The 20302-nt window shown below is 46.7% G+C and overlaps 1 protein-coding gene across 2 annotated transcripts in view; it reads right to left on the bottom strand.

Annotated features, from left to right (window-relative positions):
• Nucleotides 1-20302, bottom strand: part of ETS1 (ETS proto-oncogene 1, transcription factor) — a 129174-nt gene that overhangs the window by 57819 nt on the left and 51053 nt on the right. The window contains exon 1 of one of the 2 annotated variants that reach the window (XM_059930067.1): nt 9334-9806. The exons of the other annotated variant lie outside the window; for it this stretch is intronic. Within the exon in view, the coding sequence (XP_059786050.1) occupies nt 9334-9415 (82 nt within the window). The 5' untranslated portion in view covers nt 9416-9806. Of the gene's footprint in view, nt 1-9333; nt 9807-20302 lie in introns of those variants that run through there. 2 annotated transcript variants of the gene reach the window in all.

Here is a 20302-nt window from a genome sequence, read left to right as displayed (position 1 = left end):
CCTGGACCCGGGGAACCAGAGCAGGTGGGATCTCCCAGCAGCCAGCACCTCCGGGAGGGCCAGACCCCATTCCCGAGCGCCCAGCAGCCAGGGGCCCGGCCCCTGCCTTGGTACAAACAAGAGGCACGGGCCTCACCAGGGTGGCTTTGAGCAGAACGCGTTCCTGCTGCAGGAGGGGCCTTTTATGCCCAGAGCAGCGCCCTGAGAAGGAGCGGCCGAGATGAAACAGCTCTGGCTCAGACCACACGCTCGGCTCTGAGGATGCAGCTGGGGCTGCTGGCTGCTTCACCTACCGGACCCCCAGCCTACACCTCCTTCCTCCAGAGCAGACCCCCCGCGCTGGAGCTGCTTTCCGCTGCAACCGTAGCAAAGGCTGATGGAAAAAGGAAGCTGTTTCATGGAGAGGGACCAAGAGGAAGGTATGACGCCTGGTCCAGCGTCACCCCAGGGACAATGTGTTTCTCCAAACGTAGGCAAGGCCTGTGACAATTCCTAACGCCTCTCCCCATGAAAGGTAATCTTCACAAATGTATTCAAAATCCTCCCAATGATGGAACTGTGATGAACAGGACGTGGGGACCGGGAGAAAAATATCCCCATTTTGCCTACCTCTTCAATGACATTGCATGCTCTCTCTAAGCCTTAATTATTTTAAATGCTATCTAGATTCATACACTATCAGCGTTAAGAGAAACCTTACAGGTCATCTTCTCCAGTGAGTTTATTTAACGATGAAGACCTGGAGGTTCAGAAAAAAGAAATGACTTGCCCAAGGTCACACAGACAAAGAGCTGCAAAGCCATGGCTAGAATCCAGGCCTCCTGGGTCTCCAGGCAGCGATGGGTTCCCCAGAGTGGACACTCAGCTTAGCTTATACAAAAAATGTACTCCTGCTAGGCTGATAGATCTCCCCTTATTAGTCCTGAATCCTCACTGCATTCCACGCATTTAATTAGTATTTCAATGATATAAGATAACCAATGCATAATGTATAGAATTAAAAAAAAAAAAAAAAACCTAGGCAGGGAATCTCAAATAGATAGGAAAAAGAAAAATAAATACTATAAGTATAGAAGTCAACACATGGAAACTCTTCCACTGAAAATGCCCTGTAGTGGATTTTCTGAAGGATGTTTGAAAATCAGACTCAACCACACACTCTCATGAATGATAAGTAATGATAGTGATTATCCCAGCACAAAACTCTAATTGCACAAAAATATCATTAATTGAGAGTAGGTATAGTACCCGGCACATAATAGGGGTTTCTAAATACATACTTCAAAAAATCATGTATCTACAAACACCCACCAGATTAGGAACCCCCTGGCCTAACCTAGATTCTTATTTTCCATTTGTACCCTGAAAACATGTACCTGATTGATTTTGTCATCTTCTCTGAGGTTTAACGCTTATTCTGATAAACTGATATAGAGGTTTTAACAACTAACAGTATGACTGATAGGTAAAGTAATGCTACCAAAAGAAAAAAAAAAATCACCTCTCTCATAAGCCTTTTCAATAACACTGCTCTGTCCTTAAAATCTCCCTACTTTCAAAGGCAAAATTCATCCTGAGGTACAAAACGCTCTCACATAGGTCCTGGTCTCACACTTCCAACTCTCTTCCCTTTCTACAATCAAGGTGTTTTTCTTCCTATTTATGTAAGCCTTTCTTTCACTCCAAACTTTCAGCATTCTCCCCATGCTGTTCTCTCTAACTAAAATATTCCTCTCCCTGTTTTTAACCACATCTTCCAAATTTTTCTGAAATACCCATGGTCTCCCTGAAGCTGACCCAGGAAATTATTCTAACCTACAACTGTTGGAAGAAAGCGCCCAGCAGACACAGAAAATAGAATCATTGATCCCCCTGTACTTCCACAAGTTCAAATGATGTTCCTCCTGCGCTTTTACCCATGAAAGCACCTAGAGCACAAGGGTTATTCCATCTGGGTTGCCCGGACCTGCCATACAGCCGTGCAGGAGGTCAAGTATTCAGAAATGATTACAGAGACAAAGAGTGGAAACAGATTACCCAGCTGGCCAATTGGACTAGAATTCCTACCCAAGTGCAATGTTTGTTCCATATGGCGGTTTTTCCAAAAGTCTAGGAAATATCACTTAAATGCTTTGATCGTTTTTTTCACTATCTCCTCTCATTCTTTCATTAGTCCTTTCATACTTTCTAACTCTTCTCCTGTCACCGCTCTTCTATTTTTTCTCTTCTTTTTTAGCCAAACGGGATGTTGCAGTTGAATCCACCATTCCATTCCCTTCCTCCCATCCTAAAAAATTGAGGGCTTGCTGTTTTACTTTTCTTTTTGTTTTTACCCATTTTAATGGTGCAAAAAAAAATTTTTTTTTTGCCCCTTTTGATCACAACGTAAAACTTCTCATCTTGGATAAACATTAAAACAAAACAAAGGAAAAATGTCATTGTCTTCACGTGTGTAATGATGGCATTTCCCCCTACTCAAAAGTTCATTTTCACACACACACACCCTACACGCAGAGAGTTTACAGTTCCTCCGCAGAACTTTGCAAAGCAAAAATCGACAGCTTAGCATAGCTCCTCAAAGCTACCAAGAGGTTTCAAATGCTTAAAGTGAACTCGTTTGAGGTTGATTTTTAGTTGTTTCCCAGGTGCTGAGAAATATTATATTATGTGTCAAAAAACACATTTACAAATATAACTCATGCTTGGGGGAAACCACACTGAATTTGAATTTCTTCAAACTCTTTTTTTTTTTTTTTTTTTTTTTATGAATGGCTGGATTTTATTTATTTATTTATTTATTTTATTTTTTTGTCTGTGTTGGGTCTTCGTTTCTGTGCGAGGGCTTTCTCTAGTTGTGGCAAGCGGGGGCCACTCTTCATCGCGGTGCGCGGGCTTTTCACTGTCGCGGCCTTTCTTGTTGCGGGGCACAGGCTCCAGACGCGCAGGCTCAGTAGTTGTGGCTCACGGGCCTAGTTGCTCCGCGGCATGTGGGATCTTCCCAGACCAAGGCTCGAACCCGTGTCCCCTGCATTAGCAGGCAGATTCTCAACCACTGCGCCACCAGGGAAGCCCCAAACTCTTAATTTGGTCCTTTTAGCTTACTCTGCATGGCCTAAGTACATATCATAAAGAATATTATTGTCCAAAATCAGGGTCTAAGTAGTGTGCACCCCACTTCCAGGGAGAGTCCTAGTCTATCTCTCATTGTGGTGTAATTATTAACAGCACCCATTACACTCTCAAAAGTGTCCCAGTTTGGGTGGTAAATTACAAGCACACACCATCAAGAGCTGAAATCCAATACCCTAAAACTTTCCAATGCTACATTGGGTCTTTAAGCACCGTCTAGGTCAATATCTTACAATTCTGAGCCCGAACGAAATGCTACAGAAAAAGGACAATGGGGAAAAGGTGATGGGGCAGTAAGAAGCTACCTTTCCAGTGCCCAGTGACAGGCCTGCCTCCAAGCAGCAGAAACTGAAAAGCACCTAAGAAATATGAAGAAGTTGGCCTAATAATCAATAAATATTTATGGCTCAAACAGCAATATTTTGAGTGTTTCTGTAAGCATGGCTCCCGCCAATGATATTGGATCTGCTGTAACCTACACTACAGACCAATTTCCTTCTGGATCTGCATAGAGACTATAAACTACCCAAGTGAAAGAAAAAGGTAACATAGATAGGCACAGAGCTTCAAGAAAAGTAGCCAAATAGCCTGTTTCTGCAATGTGAAAAACATCTACTGAAGTTCTGGAGAAAGAGCTCTTCAACCCAACTGAAAAAAAAAAGCAAAACGGAGCTGTAGATACCTGACAGGGAAAAATGATAGATTTGGGGATTGCCTTCACATTCCTAACTCAGAGTTAAGAAGAGCTTAACAGCTGTAAGCAAAGGGTGGACCTAGAATACTGTGAACAGGGAGGCAAATCCCATCTGAGACTCTGTCTGAGCAGGGGGATGGGGCCCACACTTCATTCGGGAGCAGCCAGATAAAAACACGAGGACTGTGTGGTGAATATACAAATTCCTCTCTGTGATGACCGTGGGACCCAAGGGTATTAACTGTTTGGAAAAAATGTTCCCCATAAGGCAGTGATAGAGGAACCAAGACCTCACCCATGGACCAGTCGCCAGGGAGTCTGTTGGTTTCCCTCTGAGCTGTGGGCCAGCGGGGGGCGGGGGGGGGGGGGAGGTGGTGGCATGGGCAGGTCTGCAGGTAGCACCCTGGGGCTCAGCTTCCCTCCTTGTGCCAGAACAGCTACACACAATGTGCCCTGACCCATGACATGGGCTTGAAAACCCTACATTTTAGGCAGGGAAAAAGATAAAACTTATTTGCTGTGCAGACAATAAAGGCAGGTACCTCTGGCCTCCTTGCAGGAAGGAAAATTAAATTACATCTGTACTAAGAAAACAAACTGCTGCTGATCTGTGTCTCTCGTCGCCCAGATTGCGAGTGAGATAGATACATGCAGAGCTGTGTCCGTGACGAAAGAGGTAAATCAGGCCGAATGGGGAGGCTCTGGGAAGGATGTGACCTTGGAAGTGAACACAACCACGTCCTCACCTGTGAGAGAACGAACTACATCTGGAAGATATTGGAAAAACAAGAAGCCTGGTTCCCTGCTTGGTGATCTCAGGCAAGCGTCGCTGGAACCCTCAAGCATCTTCTTAAAGCAACACACCTCGACTGCCAGCCCTGGAGGGAGCTCATGGGACAGACAGGCCCTAACCCCAAGCTCAGAGGAGTCGTGCAGGGCGGCAGGGGCCCCCTGCACCCCTCAACCCCCAAAGTACCGACCACCAGGGCCGCCTCGTTTCCCCTCTTTTAATTCCCCGAGTTCCTGTGAGTAACACGGTGCTTTACATTAGGTATAAAATGCTCGCAACGCTCATCAGTTTATAAATTTCTACCAGTGCGGCCTAGAGCAAATTATGCATCTCTCAGAATATCCTCTTCCTCATCTGAACAATGGATATAATAATATGTTCCCGTACCCCAGAGTTAGTGGCGTGAAGTGGGAAAGAACCTGGCACGTAATGCAGGTTCAATACGTGTTTCAGAAATATCCCTACAACTTGGGAATGGCAGGAATCTACCTTCATTGCAAGCTCAGGGAATGCCACCACAGCCATGGGTGATTCATTCCGCAAACCAGAGACGGCTATAATTATACTGTCGCTGTCGCCATTGTAGAGTTATCTGTGCTCTTTGCAATAGGGAGCCTCGCTTTTCTGAAAAAATCCTGACCTACACTAACCAGTTCTCGGTTTTGCAGAGATTTTGATGGAGCCCAGAGCAAGCTGGGCTCTGGGAGGTTGACCGCGGGCTGGTTTGTCTCCTAGGGGGAGGTGATTCCCCCTACAGGGTGGTCTGGTCTCTTTAAGAAAGAAAAAAAGTTACACAGACAAAAAAACAGCAATACAAACCAACCAAAAATGCCAGGAATGCAAGCTCTGCCAAACAAATAAATAAATAAGATGTGAGATACTTTATAATAACTGGACATGATGCATTTCCCAACCCTGCATAACTGAAGAACTCTACATTTCCATCAACCCTGCAAATGTTCCCCGGCCCCTAGTCTTGGTGGCCTTCTGGCTCTGAGGCAGCACTGACAATCTCCATCACCCACAGTAACTGACTGATCCCTGAGCCTGTAACTGACAGCCGGGCCCCGGAGATGCCCTGACACTCTGAGAGTCACCTGGCTCGCTGTTTGCTGCTGGGGCACAGAACGCGGAGCGTGAGATCTCAGTGAGGCAGGTGAAAAGGTTCTCTTTAACTTTACTCTTCTTTCCCTCTCAAATAAGCGATTAGGGGAGGTGCATAGGCAGCTGTAGCCCCTATAAAACACTTCAGGGGCCCCTAAAAATTCTACGGCCGTCGTCATTTTGTGTTGTTATTGTGGATCAGCTCTGTTTTAAGATTTGCACACAGTAATAGATTTAATTCTCATATCAACCCTACGACGTAGAAGGATTATCGCACTCATTTTACAGATGCAGGAGCTGGAGCACACAGAGAGATGAAGTAATTCGTCCAAAGTCACACAGCTAGTAAGTGGCAGAGCTGAGATTCAAACCCAGACAGGCTGGCTACAGAGTTCCTGCTCGGAAATGCTGGGCTCATAGTCACTAATGGCGCGTGGTCCGAGGGGGTCTGGAAGCACAGTGAACAGGCGATCCTGAGAGCCCGGCAGCTCTGCCCTTCTTTCTTGTCTGCACAGATGAAGATACAAAGACTGACCAAAGGCACTGGGAGAGGGACGGAGCTTCTTCCTATTTCTAAGAGCAACACAGGTCCCCGAGGGATGGACATCCTTTCCTAGGGTAGGAGGGGGGCTGATCCTTTTTCATTCTTGTAAAAGCGCAAACAACCAGAATTAGAATTCCTGATCTTCCCTGGGCATTATGCTCACCTCACCAAGAACGTGGAGTGGGAAAGGAGAGGAAAAATTAAGCGGCTGGGGAATGTATTTGCTTTGGCACCCAGCCTCCACCCCTTCTCAGCAAACTCCACACCAGGAGGGAACTCCATGGACACTCTATGGCTTTACTTGTTTTAACCTACTTAAGCTCTGAGAACCTGGCAATCATGTATTACAATCAAAATGATACATCCAACTTCACACCTACAAGGAAAATTCAACGCCAATGTTATTTCCAAGTATATGGTAATTTGGCACTTAAAGCTGTCAAAACTCCTGTGAGGTCTCAATTCAGAATCAAAGTGAATAAAGGTTCTTGATAAGGTCCTAGCCACTGAGACTGGCAAATGACCCAGGCTCCTGCTGGGACACCCACCTCCCTCTTGCCTCTCTCCAGCCCTCATATATGGGAGGGGGGGCGGCGGGCGGGAGGGAGAAATCCTGGTTTAATTATTTAAACCAGGTAAGTTCCCAAAATAGTTGTCTCCACACATAAGAAACTAAACAACCCAAAGAATCATTCTGACAAATACTTGCCACAGCTGTAGACACAAAGCCACGCTATGAGAAGTTAAACTTTAAAAATGTCCTGTATGGTCTGATGGGCAAAGCAAATCCCCACTTTGCCAGTCAGTGTCTTTTCCCACCAACAAAAGCAAGCAGCCCTGGTCAATGCTTCCTGCATCCTTGCACCTGCAAGTTTAAGTCTCAACTGAAGTTTCTCTGCTAAGCTTTACAGAGGTTAACTTGCAGTATTACTCAAGGCAACTGTACACTGAGGTGGTAGAAACCGGGATGCATTTTACTTGAGCTGCTGGCTCACTAGACATTCTTAGGTAAGTAACTTACCTTCTCTGTGCCTCAACTTCCCTTTCTGGGGTATGGGTATAATATTCACGTATATGCTACTAAACCTCCAGGAAAAAATGAGCTCAAACTTAGTTGACAGCGCCAGAAATCAAATCTCATTACAATGAATGGCAGGAGACTGCCCAATTTCTTTGATCAGTTGAAATTTTCTTGTATTGAAGGTTGCTGACAGAATATTTTTGCAAAAGAAGGGCACTGTAAATTTGCTTATTATAATGGGTATGACCGCAGCATTAGGCCTCACTGTCCCCACTTTACAGAGGGGAAAGCTAAGAATAGTTACTTGCTCAGGATTTCTTTTTATCAATAACCAACAGAACAGCACCATATACTTAAAACCTCTAATATTTACTAAATTACTCCCCCAAAATGCTTCCGCTGTTTACTGTGATCTAAAACATGTGTTGCTAGGGGCTCTTTCTCCTTCCCAGCATGCCAAATCCATTGTAGGTTCGTGGACTGACATATCGACACCATTTCCCAGATGACCAAATCTGTCTCTTCCCCATAAACACACATATAAACAAGCCATACTTCAGGAAAGGACCTATTGGTTGAGATCTATCTTTGCTGGGAACTATCCTTTCACTTCCTCTATAAATGGTCTGAATCAGTTGCGACTAACAGAATTTATTCTGGCTACCTTGAACTCCCCCAAACCACCATCACAGCAGCATAATTTCTGAACTGTAGCTCTGTGTGCCCGAAATGTCTCCGAGGTTCCAGGTCATCTCAGCATCCTTGTGACAACAAAACAGCCTTAGTCTTCCTGCACCTCCCAGGGAGCAAGCCTGGGCTTGAGTGTTAGGGGGTCTAAGAGGAGAAGACACCAGCCACTACTATGTCTTCATTAAGATTTCTGCAGGATCTCCAAACGACAAAACGTCAGCTTGGCTTGTGTTGAAAGTTTAAGCAGATTAAGAAAGGGTTAAAATAAGCAACTAATTATGGCGGAAGCAAAGAAGTGTTAACCATGGGGATCAGCCGCTGAATTTATTGATAACCCGATATAACAGGGCAGCACGTTACTGCGATTAATTTTTTTCCAAAAAGCACCACCTTCTCCCTACATCTTCCTATATACCTTTACCTCCAAAATAACGAATCTCTTAAGGATAGCTGGCAGTTCCCTATCCTACAAGAAAGCATCTTTTCTTCTCAAACTGCATTTATTCCAGAAATTCTGGAGCTCCAGCGTCCATTAAACTGCTTAGCACCAAAAACTGTGTCTAAGACAAAATGAAATTTCTGTCCTACCCTTTTCCTTTTCAAATCCTACAAATCCAAGAGTTGGATAACACACCAACCAAAGACCCAAAGTCACGTTTGGTGTTGGGAGGTTTTCCCTCTTCTAACAGATCTTTGGTACCAAGGGACAAATTTACGGCAGCTTAGAAAGATGGATCAAGTGAGTAACCTGCATGAACAGAATCGGGATGTTTCCTGGAGTTAAGATGATCATTTCAGCTCTGCTCCCATCTCCCTATCCTCACCCCAGAAAAGAGAAGCTAGATAGCAAAGGGACATGTGACAGGGGAGCTCAGGAAGGCAAGACATTTGAAAATGTGCATGAAGGCCAGCCAGTTGACACCGTTTGGGCTCTTCCTACCCCAGGCCCTCCATCCGGCTCCAGTTCTGGGGGATGACTGCAGGGTCAGGGGGTGATGTCCTCGGCAGCAGTGTCCACCCCCCTAACCTTAAGGAATAAGCCCAGAGGGTTCCCGCTCATTTGGGAAAATAAAAAAGCAGGAATGGGAGTGCTGGCCATTCTAAAAGCTTTTTCCCATTACTCACAAAAACACAGCTGTGAAAATAAATACCACCCCCCAAACAAGGGTCTCGGGCCACCAACAGTCCTCCTCTTCTTCCTCTCTACCTCTCTCCAGCTGCCACCAGCATCGCCTGCTCAGGCAGAAGCTCCGGCAGAAACGCACCACTGCCTGGAAGGGAAGAGCGAAGGGGGTAGAAGCGGAGGGGACCCCGGCCTCTGGCCGAGAGCTGGAGTGGGGGCTTCGGCAATCACCACTCACCCGGGGATGGGAAAAGCTCCAGATCCACTTTTTCCGTCTTGATGATTGTGAGAGTCGGTTTGAGATCGACGGCCGCCTTCATGGTGCCAGGAGTGGGGGGACAGACGGCACTAGAGCAAGTTTGCTGTTATTCTTGTTGTTTCTCTTTTTAATGGGGATAAGTAACAAGGGACAGGGGACGGGGGGATCGGACCTTCTTCCCTAAAATCTCAAATTCCCGCTGACTTTCCCCGGCGCCCAGAAGGTGAGCGGCCGGAACTCTCTCCCGGGTAAGTTGGCACTTTGCGGGAAAGTGCGCGCGCCGGGTCCCCGCCTCGCCTAGCGCCCCGCCGGCTACCTCCTAGTCCTGGCCCGGCTCCCTCCTCTCCGCGGGCAGCCGCCTGCGCTCGCCCTCGCCCTCGCTCTCCGGAGCCGACTCCCTCCCTCGCCCGGGCGCTCTCCCCTCCTCTTTGGGGCGTTACTCAAGGCGCCGAGCCCCGGCCGTGGGTCTGCGCGCCCGGCCCCCTCCCCCAGGATCTCCGCGGGGGGAGGCCGGGAGGGACGAGGGGCGGGGCGGCGAGGGGCGGGCACGGCCGGGGGCGGGGCCCTGGACCCGCGGCCAATCGCCGGCGGCGGTCCAAACCGAAAGCAAGGCTGGGCGGAGCTCGGCGCCCGCCGCGCCCTCTGCCCCCCGGGCACGGCAGCCGGGCCGCAGAGGAGCCGCACGCGGAGCCAGGGGGTGCCCAGGCCAATGCGGCCCTTCGGGGAAGTGCGTCCGATTCTCCACGCATTCTTGAGGACTTGGTCACCCGCTCCCGCCCCGTCCCGGGAGCGGCATAGTTCTCCAAGTGCGTGTCTATCATTCATTCACAAAGACTGACACACAGGACGTGAGGCAGCGGCTGGAGGGGCATGCGTGCGAGCAAGCGCAGGGGGCTCCGGGCCAGTGTCCTCAAAGGGCTCTGGGAATACTGGACGCCAGCCGATTATGAGTCAGGGATCGGGACTGGATTGCTGGAGGAGCCTTCGATTTTTCAAGGGCCAACAAGTGATACCGTTAAGAAATTAGTTAAAAATGACCTGCCCTTGATAAGGATCGAGCCCAAGGCAGCCTTCTGGAGACCCAATACAAAGGCCCAACGTCGTCTTTATTACTGGGAGAGTCAGGAACAGGGTCCCCAAACTGGCATCCACTCCTGGGCTTCCTTAAGTTTCCAGTTTCCCTACAGCAGTGGTTGGGTGGCAGGGAGAACTATTATACTGTTCCTCTAATTATGTCACCATTGGCCAAAAGTTTTGTCTTTCCTTTCACAGATTCTCCTCTGCTAGATAAAACTGACAACCCTCCTATCACCACCATCAAGAATGTGATGCACAGGCTCTGTGGTTTCGAATTTCTGGAGTACGTCATTCGCAGCCATGACAGAATCCCAGTACACAGACCCCTTTTCCATTTGGGAAGCTCAGACACTTCAGACACCATAACATGATCCTGCATAATTAATGGTTTGCCACTGGCACACTGGTTATCATAAATGGAGAGAGTGGGTCTGAGTTAACAAATCAAGCAGCAGACATAGAGGTGCAACCCTAGACACGTGTGTATAGCTGGAGCCAGGCACTGATAGCTATCTCTGATGAACTAAAAGATTAAACATAAATTTTTCTGGGGCTTCCCTGGTGGCGCAGTGGTTAGGAATCGCCTGCCAATGCAGGGGACACGGGTTCGAGCCCTGGTCCGGGAAGATCCCACATGCTGCTGAGCAACTAAGCCCGTGCGCCACAACTACTGAGCCTGCGCTCTAGAGCCTGCGAGCCACGACTACTGAGCCCGCGTGCCACAACTACTGAAGCCCACAAGCCTAGAGTCTGTGCTCCGCAACAAGAGAAGCCATCGCAATGAGAAGCCCGTGCACCGCGATGAAGAGTAGGCCCTGCTCGCCGCAACCAGAGAAAAGCCCCTGCGCAGCAACGAAGACCCAACGCAGCCAAAAATAAAGTAAATAAAATTTTTTAAAAAACATAAATCTTTCTGAACAACCTCAGAGAAAGCTATTTTTAATACTGTTTCCTGATTTCTAAGCATATGTTGAGCTCCCACCACTTGGCTGTAACTGTAACCTCAAGCTCTGATAAGTTTTAACACACCTGCTTACCTTCATCTAATTCCAGTTCTGTCCCCTTGAAGTATTAGTAACTTACAGGTTTCCCACAGCCAAGGAGGGAAGGAGCCAAGAACAGGAGATAAATCTCAAATCTCAGGCTCCTGGTTCAAACTGCAGATTACACTAGTCTTCTAGTGACCAGAGGGAAGTATTTGTATGTGATAATCCTAATTGTCGAAGGAATGTTGTCATCCAGCTGTGTTTCCAAAAGGTATCAGAAAACAGTGCTGGCCCCCAGATGACAAGAACAGACCCGTCTGATCCTGGGAAAAGCTGAGGGAAACAACGCATGAATCAATTGTGCATTTACACATTCAAATGAGCAGCAAAGAAAAGGATCGTGAACCAATCCTGCCTTACCCGCTGTGAATACATCAGCAAAAGAACTGTGCAAATCAGGAGTTGCTTTGGGGAGTTTTGTTTTATTGATGTTATGTTAAGGAAATGCTGGTATTTTTTTTTTTAATCCAGGTGTGAGTGCTCTATTTCAAACGCAGCTTCCTCGGAGCAAGTCCTGTCTCTCTCCCTCAGTCGTTTCTCAGCTTTCTTTCCCAGGCTAGCCTAAATACGGCTGCTGCCTCCCTCACCCCCAAACTAGGCCCGCCATGATGAATCCGAAAACACTGTCCACTTCAGCAATGGGGGAATTTATTCCTTCAGTTCTTCAATGATGACAGCTCAACTTGTCAATCATCCTTTCTAACCCCGTCCTGAAGCACAGAAGCTTGAAAGGTTTGACTGTGCAAATCAGGGAGTGGGGTTTGGAAGATAGCCAGAGGCTACCACAGACTTCCAGGAAAGTTACTCCTGCAGGAGGCCAATTGTGAGTATTGATGTTATCAGAAGTTATGCATCTAACCTCGGATCTGGTGGAAACAAGGAGCACTTAATATGGACAAGTTAAAGTATTTTTACATATTTGGGATATTAATGATCTGATCAGGCCTGCAATGATCCCACTTGAGTACTCTGATCAGTTTTGATCAATGAAGTTTTTATTCTCTCTAGGACACAAGTAGGTTTTTCTAAATGTTCCTGTGAACTTTAGATGATATTTCTATCTTACCGTATCCTAAAAAAACAGTGCCCTGCCGGGTGCCTGACACATTGCAGATGCTCAATCAACATGTGTTGAATGGTGAGCTATCACCTTCCTGGTCACTAGGGGCTTTTACTTTGCTACCATCGCTTTCCAATTCAAAGGTTAAGTGAGTTTGATATGCCAGCGCTTGTGAAAATGAGCTAAACAATGTCAGCCGCTCTGCCTCTAGGTCTGGCCTTGGCCGACCAGAAGCTCTGTTCCCCAGCACGCCTGTGCGCTGGGTTTCATTTGCGCCTCAGTTTCCCCACTAACAAGACAAGATCAGCAGAGCTTTGCCTGCCATCCCCTTGGGCACGTTGTTTCAAGACTATGTCTAATTTTTAAGGCACTCAAGAAAAATCAACAAAGGGACAACTTTTTGTTTTTGCTGGTAATGCATCAGTCTGCTCCTCCGGTACTTGGGAGAAACCAGAATTGTATTTTCAAATATTCCCAAGACTTGGGAATCACACCCAGCAAGGGCTGAAATTCCTTAAACTAGAAGCCTCATGTCAAAGGGGTTAAAAGAAGACAGCAGGAGTTGAGGGACAGGGGTGTGAAGTTAGACGTTAATGACATCAAGAAAACAGTCACATTTTTATAAGAATTCCCTCAAAAACACAGAGTGTGTAAAAAACATAAACTTTCTCTTTTATGCTCCTCCCTCAACTCCTGCTCCGACCTCAGTAAAAAAGAAATATAAAAATACACCTAATTATAAACAATCCTGAAAGACAGACTCTCCTCCTCCAGAAGCGTGCTAGAATAAGTTACTTTTCTATTTCCCACATCTTGACCGTCAACGAGCCGAAGAATCTCTGAGTTTTGAGCTAAAATATGCTTTATTAGAGGTAGGTGCAAAAACATTCAGACCACTAACGGCTGATCCAGAGCAAGTTTATGACTCACAGATGTTGATTTACTGGCTTAAATGTAAGATTGAAAAGAAAAGAAAAAAAAAAGTCCTCGATTAACAACCTGCCCGCTTTGCATTTGTGGTTATTTTTCTCTGAGAAAAAAAGCAGCAGTCCCCCATCGCACACAGAAACAGGCTTCTAAAGCTTAACTCTAAAGCAAGTGGCTTCTGTGTGATAAGTTGAGTCACTGAAAAGCACCCTGGGGGGGAGAAAGATGCCTGGGGCTTAGATATCTACCTAAGTTATGGAGCTGCCATAAAATGGAAAATTGGAGAAAATGAAAAGAACTCTCTTAATTAAACTCTGATGCCAAAAGGCCTTAGGGTCAGTTCAGGAACCCAAGTGGGGGATCGAAGCTGCTGTCGCCCGACTGCAGGCTGGCTCTGTGACCTCACCAAAGCCACTTAACCTTTTTGTGTCACAACCTCATCTCTGTTTCAGGGAATAAAATCACCCCTGGCTCTCCCCGACCGTGTAATATAGACTCATTAACTATTGTTTAGAAGGTACAATAAACAATGAGCGATAAGTAAGGAGGGAAGCCAGGGAGGAGAGGGTGGGCGGGGAGAGCGGAGGACCGGGGGCCTCTTTGCCCTGGGAAAGTTCTCCAGGATAAAACCAAGATGAGCGTGAGTAGCGTAGGCTCTGGAATAAGGCTCAGATTCAAATTCCAGCTCTACCCACTAGGCAGCTGAAGTACTACACAGAAGTCATTTAAATAATCCTAAACCTCAGTCCCTCCCTGCTTAAAGTAGGGTCCTTTGGAGGATTAAATGAGATAGTGCATGCAAAGCATTTAGCACAGTGTCTAGGTCAGAAGAGGAGCTCAAAGTTAAATCACTGTTACTGGGGCTTCCCTGGTGGCGCAGTGGTTGAGAATCTGCCTGCTAATGCAGGGGACACGGGTTCGAGCCCTGGTCTGGGAGGATCCCACGTGCCGCGGAGCAACTGGGCCCGTGAGCCACAACTACTGAGCCTGCGCGTCTGGAGCCTGTGCTCCGCAACAAGAGAGGCCGCGATAGTGAGAGGCCCGCGCACCTCGATGAAGAGTGGCCCCCGCTTGCCACAACTAGAGAAAGCCCTCGCACAGAAATGAAGACCCAACACAGCCAAAAAAATTAATTAATTAATTAATTTTTTTAAAAAAAGAGCACCTATTTATTAAAAAAAAAAAATCACTGTTACTGCTATTAGGAGCCAGTAGACCATAGGCTATAGGAGGAACCACATAAAAATCTTCTGCATGGTCATCTCCTTTACAGAGTAACGTGGACCCCCTATTCACCTGAACTGTCTTATGGAGAGATACGGGGAACGATCATATCTAATTGAAAAAAATCTCTCCAAGCCCCTCCCCTCAGTTCCTGATTTGGGAACCTGCCCAGCTTCGCCTCAGTTGAGAAATTCCAGCACTACCTGGTTAGGAGAGAAAACTGCAGACTTTTATTTAAGAGTCACCGAAAAGTTGTATTTCAAATTCAGAAGGAAGATCGCGTTTGTGGTGACAAAATCTTAGGTCTTGGCTTTGTCACATGTTAGAGTTAGATGGAGACTCAGAGATAGTCAAGGTCAGCCCTCTTATTTCCAGAGGAAAAAAATGACTGTGAGAGAGTAAGTCATTCTGCCCAAGGCCACACAGCCTGAAAAAGACAGTGTCAGTTCTAGAATGGGATCCCCTGATCCTCTCTCCGGGCATCTCCTTGGGTTTACAGATACCACACTGCAGGGGAAGTCACTGCAGTTCAGCTTGGTCTGTTCCCAGACACTTTTGAGAAAGGAAGCAGGATACAGTGCACACAGGAACAGATAGATGATCAGCCTCAATTTCTAGAAATCTACAAGTCTCCTCTGCCCTGGACGTGCTGTCTTTGGGCAAGCGCGCTGCAGGATAACCACACTAGCATTCCCTGTGGGTGACAGCTTGGCATGGGCTGTGAGGAGAGAAGGGGCCTGGGCTGGCTCTGTTGCTGTCTGCAGTTTCTTTAGACTGTAATTATGAACCATTCAGCTGCATCTGCAGCCCCAGCAATGTGGGATGCATGGGCCTCATCCACAGACCAAGCGACATCTGAAAATCCACCCGTTCAGACAGCACGTACCCCTCTTGAAGCAGCTCCGGCTCTGCTCACACGGAAGGAGGTGAGGAGCTGCCGATCAAGGCTGCAGGGTCCGGAGGCTCCCTCCACACCATGGCCAGCTGGCTTCCTTGAAGCGAACGGAGCACACTTCCCAGGATTTTTTGCTCCCTCCTGGGCCTGGGTCATGCAGAATGCAGGCTACGCTGGAGCCTCTGGGATCATGTAGTATGAATTCCAGTGTAAGTTGTCCTAAATTGGCCTCTGGAGGAGGTAGAGGGACGATGGCATTAGCACACATGGCAGGAGACCCAATATTCTTTAATAACAGGGTGGAAGCAGAGAACCAGGCTCCTGGCAGGGAGCTCCGAACCCCAGGAGGACAGGATCCCGGCTCCTTCCCCACGCGGCAGGTGGTTTCTTCTGGTGGAAGCCTAAGGCCTTCCTCTGATCTTACCCTGCTTTTCTCTTGGGTTACAAAAGCAACACCAGATTTCAAAACAGATGTTCTTTGCAGTTGTGGTCTCAATCTTAAGATCATTTTATTGTGGAATCTTCCCCTTTCTTTTCCCCCTTTCATTTTGAAATGCCAAGTCCATTGCCCCAAAGGAGGAGCATTTACCACCCTAGAGATGACGGAGCGGGGATGGAGTGGAGAGTTTCTCCATCCAGTTCTAGATGCTGGAAGTTAGGCAGAGGAAGCAGATTGTACGAGAAGAAGAAATAGCTCTAAGAGAAAAAGGAAAGATAGTACAGGAGGAAGCAGTACAGGGGAACTTTGCTGAGAACAGTGGAAGGATGGGCGGTGAGGGGGGACACGAGAAGGTAGAGTCACCAGGGATTCTATGTCCTTGTCATTCTGGGACTTAAATCTCCAAGATTCCAAAATGAAACTGAGGCCTGGGCACGGATCCAGTGCCTTCACAGAGTCAATTTCATTGACTTGCGTGGCCAACAGTCAAGGGATGACAGTCAAACAAATCAACAGGAGGTCCTCAAGCTGGAAGAGTTGCAAAGGATTCAGAGCAGAATGGAGGTGAAAGGAGGTGACCACAGAAGATGCAAGGGAAGGTCAAGCTGAAAATCTACACCAAACACAGAGGGTATTTCTCAGTATTTCCCCAACATGGACATTTTCTGTATGCAAAGAATTTTCCTCCCCACACCCACAAGGTGCCCCAAGGTGCTTGGGTCCAACAGCCCAGGCACATCCCAAGGGAATATTTGAATACGCACTTCCGCCTCCTACACTCCCTCAAGGCAGTGATTAGTTTCTGTCATCACCTCCAGTGCTCAGCTCAAAACAGTAGGAGCTCAATAAATTATGCTGATTATTTAATTAATGAACCGATAACTTCCTAAAATTCCAAATACAGATCTTGAACTCAAATATCAGTCTTTTTTTTTTTTTTTTTTTTTTTTTTGGCGTAATGTGAGACTCAAAGTTGCCCAAAGTTTAAGACTAAAGAGATAACCAGGTGACTCTTTTCCAACTGAAAAGGTCTCTGTAAAGTTTTACTCTGCTGTTCTCATCACCTGTCCCTCATGCCCTTAAAGGAAAATGTTGTTAAGGTCACCATATTCATTTTATTTTTCATCTGAGTATATACAGGTATAGCTGTTTGTGAAAAATGGCATTTGGCTTACCACAAAGCAAACCAGTCGTCTTGTCATCAGTCTGAACTTTTACGCAGCATACTGTTCGTATTGTCAGAAGCAGGCTTCAGGAGCTTCTGAACTTTAACCTGAATCTTTTATTTCACTGATTATCATGAAGGTAAGATGTAGAATCGCTATATCCATTGTTTGTAAGATAAGAGAATACATGAAATGAACCCAATTTTCTCCATCTTTGTGAGGAAGAATAGTTAGACACTTTACAGGGAGTCGAGTGCCTGTTACAAATCCCCTCCACCTTCTCAAGTTTACTATAACTTGTCAAGTCCCCAGAAGCAATGCATTTTTTTTTTAATTGTTTGGCCATGCTGGAGGCATCCTCTCCAGTGAGAAAGGGGATATGTTGAGAGATGATGGGAGAGGGGAGGGGAGGGAAAGTCAGATGAGCTGCTACCACCTAGCAGGCGGCACAAAGACACACAAAGAAGGCCTAACCGCTCTGGCCGGCTGGGCCATAGCAGACGACACCTCCCTGCACTTAATTTGCTATATCTGCTGATGCATAATGGAAATGTTGCGAGGGAAACGCAGGCTGATTTTAAACCATGGAAGCCAAGGAAGTAATGGGTTTGGTTAGGGTCCACCATTGCCACTAAGCTGTGAAGAGAATCAGAGACACACATCATTTTACGTCACTTTCTCTGAGCTAGTTACACGTAATCGACCCAAGAAAAAATGAAATGTGTCACACTGAGAACGTCTTACTAGCCAAGAAATATTAACATACTTTGAAGCTGTCATCTACAAATATCTCACTCAGACATCTATCCCTCCCTGGCCTTCAGCATCCTCCAATGCACGACATCACTGCCTCATAATGAATTTATACGAATGCTCCGTTTGTTGATGCTAAATCTAGTAACAGAGGAAGTGGGATGCAGAGCACTTTTTAAAGCCCCTTGCTGTTTCAAATCTCTTTTTGTATGTGTACTGTCCCGAAAAAGAATGTGCACAGAATCTAAGTTTCATAAATATGCAGGAACATAAATCCGTAAAAACAACTCTAGGGTGTCCTGAGTAATTATTCATATTTAGAATGTACTGAGCCCCAAATATGCCACTGATAGAACAACGACAGTTGAAAAACAATCTCAAGAAGGGATATGCCAACTTCTCCGGGATTACAGCTCCCATTTAATTCTCTGTTCTCCAGGGCCAAAGAGATGAAGCCGTCTTTAATTTACAAGAAGACAGCTGGGCTCACGAGGCACATTGCATCACCCCTTATGAAGGTGTCGGAATGTAGCGGATGGTGGAAGAGACCCCCGCTCACATCTCATCTATCTGGATTGGCTCCTGTACAACGAAAACCTTTCTCCCTTCACATTGGTGAAGAGGAGAGAAGCAAATCAAGCATATGTGACGTGCAAGAAGGCGCCATGTAATCAGTCGGGCTGGGGAAGTCCTTTCAAGCCTCCAGGGCTCGAGATGATGGGTAATGATAGGTAAGGTGGAGAAGGAAGAAAGTAGAAAACAGAGAAGTTATTTCTTAATGGAAATGTATTTCATCAGATTGATCAGAAACATGTGTTTTCCCCAGACAGGGAGACCATCTTGAAAGACTTCATCACACAAAGGCCTTGGGTGGAAGCAAGCACCACCAGGGACCCGCTGGGGAGGGGAGGGGAGGGGAGGGGAGGAGGGAGGAGGAAGGTCCAGCTGGTTGGGGAGCTGGCAGCAGAGTGTGGGAGGGAAGCGCAAACGGCAAGCGGCTCTCTTGTGGCAGGTTCCCAGGAGAGGTCCCTTTCCAGGAATTAAAAATTCTAAATAATGTTCAGAATTTTGAAAAATCAAAAAGATCATGGACTTTTCTTTCAGGGAACTCCACAACCTTGAAAGAGACCAGATGGCTGGCAACCACCATTCCAGATCCAGGAAAGGCCCAGCATCGACATATACTCCCCGTTTCTATTGAGCTAACATTTTCTCTCCCGGAGAGTATTTTTTTAATTGAATGGAATGGAGAGGTGTGGAGATAAGGAGACAATTCCAAATAAATGTCCCTGCTTCCAAGGCACCCATTTTTTGGCCAGATCAACTATCAGGCTTTGGTTTCCTAACTACAAGGAATGCCCTTAAACTCTAAAAGAACTGAGGAGGCAGTGGGGTAGAGCGGTTAAGAGCACAAGCTTTGGCCGCAGATGGACAAGAGTTTGAGTCAGCTTGGCCCCTCTCCAGTCGTCGGTCCCTTGGCCTCAGAAAGCCTCAGTTTCTTCATCTGTAAAATGGAGCTGATCATAGTGCCCAGCTCACAGAGCTGGTCTGAGGATGGAATGAATTTGAGCCACGCCATTTGCACCATGTCTAACGCAGAATGAGCACTTGACACTGCTTCGCCGCTATTAATAATTTAAAAAATCGGAATCGTGACTTTGGATTTGGTGACCATAAACTTCTGATGGAAGTTAATCCAAGCTGTGGTAGATAGTGTTCTCACCAAGAGATGAGGACATGGTGGTCCCATGAAAGTCATGACATAATAATAAAGATAGTTTTAAGACTGAGTATGTAAATTATACAGATCCGGACACCAGGCCCCTTGGATGAAAGGGAGTTGATTCCCATTCTATAGACATGAAATATGGTTATGGAAGTTCTAAACATATGGTCACAGCTACATCACACACTAGCAGGGCAGAGAGGAAGATACACCCTCTAGGACTCCGTCCAGTACTGGGTTCTCCCCACTCTGGGTTGTACGTTTGATACCCATTCAATGATTTCATACAAACTGAGCAAACTAAGATCCCAAGCAAACGGCCTCACTATTTGGCTTCCGAGCTGATCACTAACTTAGCAGAATCTTACACACACTGTCCAGTACTTACCTTGTGTCTTGCTGCTTGAAGCGTTCCCCAAACTAGCACCCCACCCCCCCCCCCCCACACACGGTTGCAGTCACTTCACAGAAGTCTTTTCTTACGTTATCCCCTCTGTTTCTGACAGCTAGAGGTTTCCTAACAACTTAACTCGTGCTGTAAACCTGAACCTCTAACCATCTCTAATTGTGCCGGACCCATGCATTTTTAGCTACAGAATTCTGGGCCCATGTAGCTGCCCCCCTCTGAGCTTGGA

The sequence above is a fragment of the Balaenoptera ricei genome, chromosome 8 (genome assembly GCF_028023285.1).
Source record: "Balaenoptera ricei isolate mBalRic1 chromosome 8, mBalRic1.hap2, whole genome shotgun sequence".
NCBI classification, from domain to species: Eukaryota; Metazoa; Chordata; class Mammalia; order Artiodactyla; family Balaenopteridae; genus Balaenoptera; species Balaenoptera ricei.
Note: the sequence above shows the minus strand (reverse complement) of the source record. Positions and strands in the feature narration are given on the sequence as shown.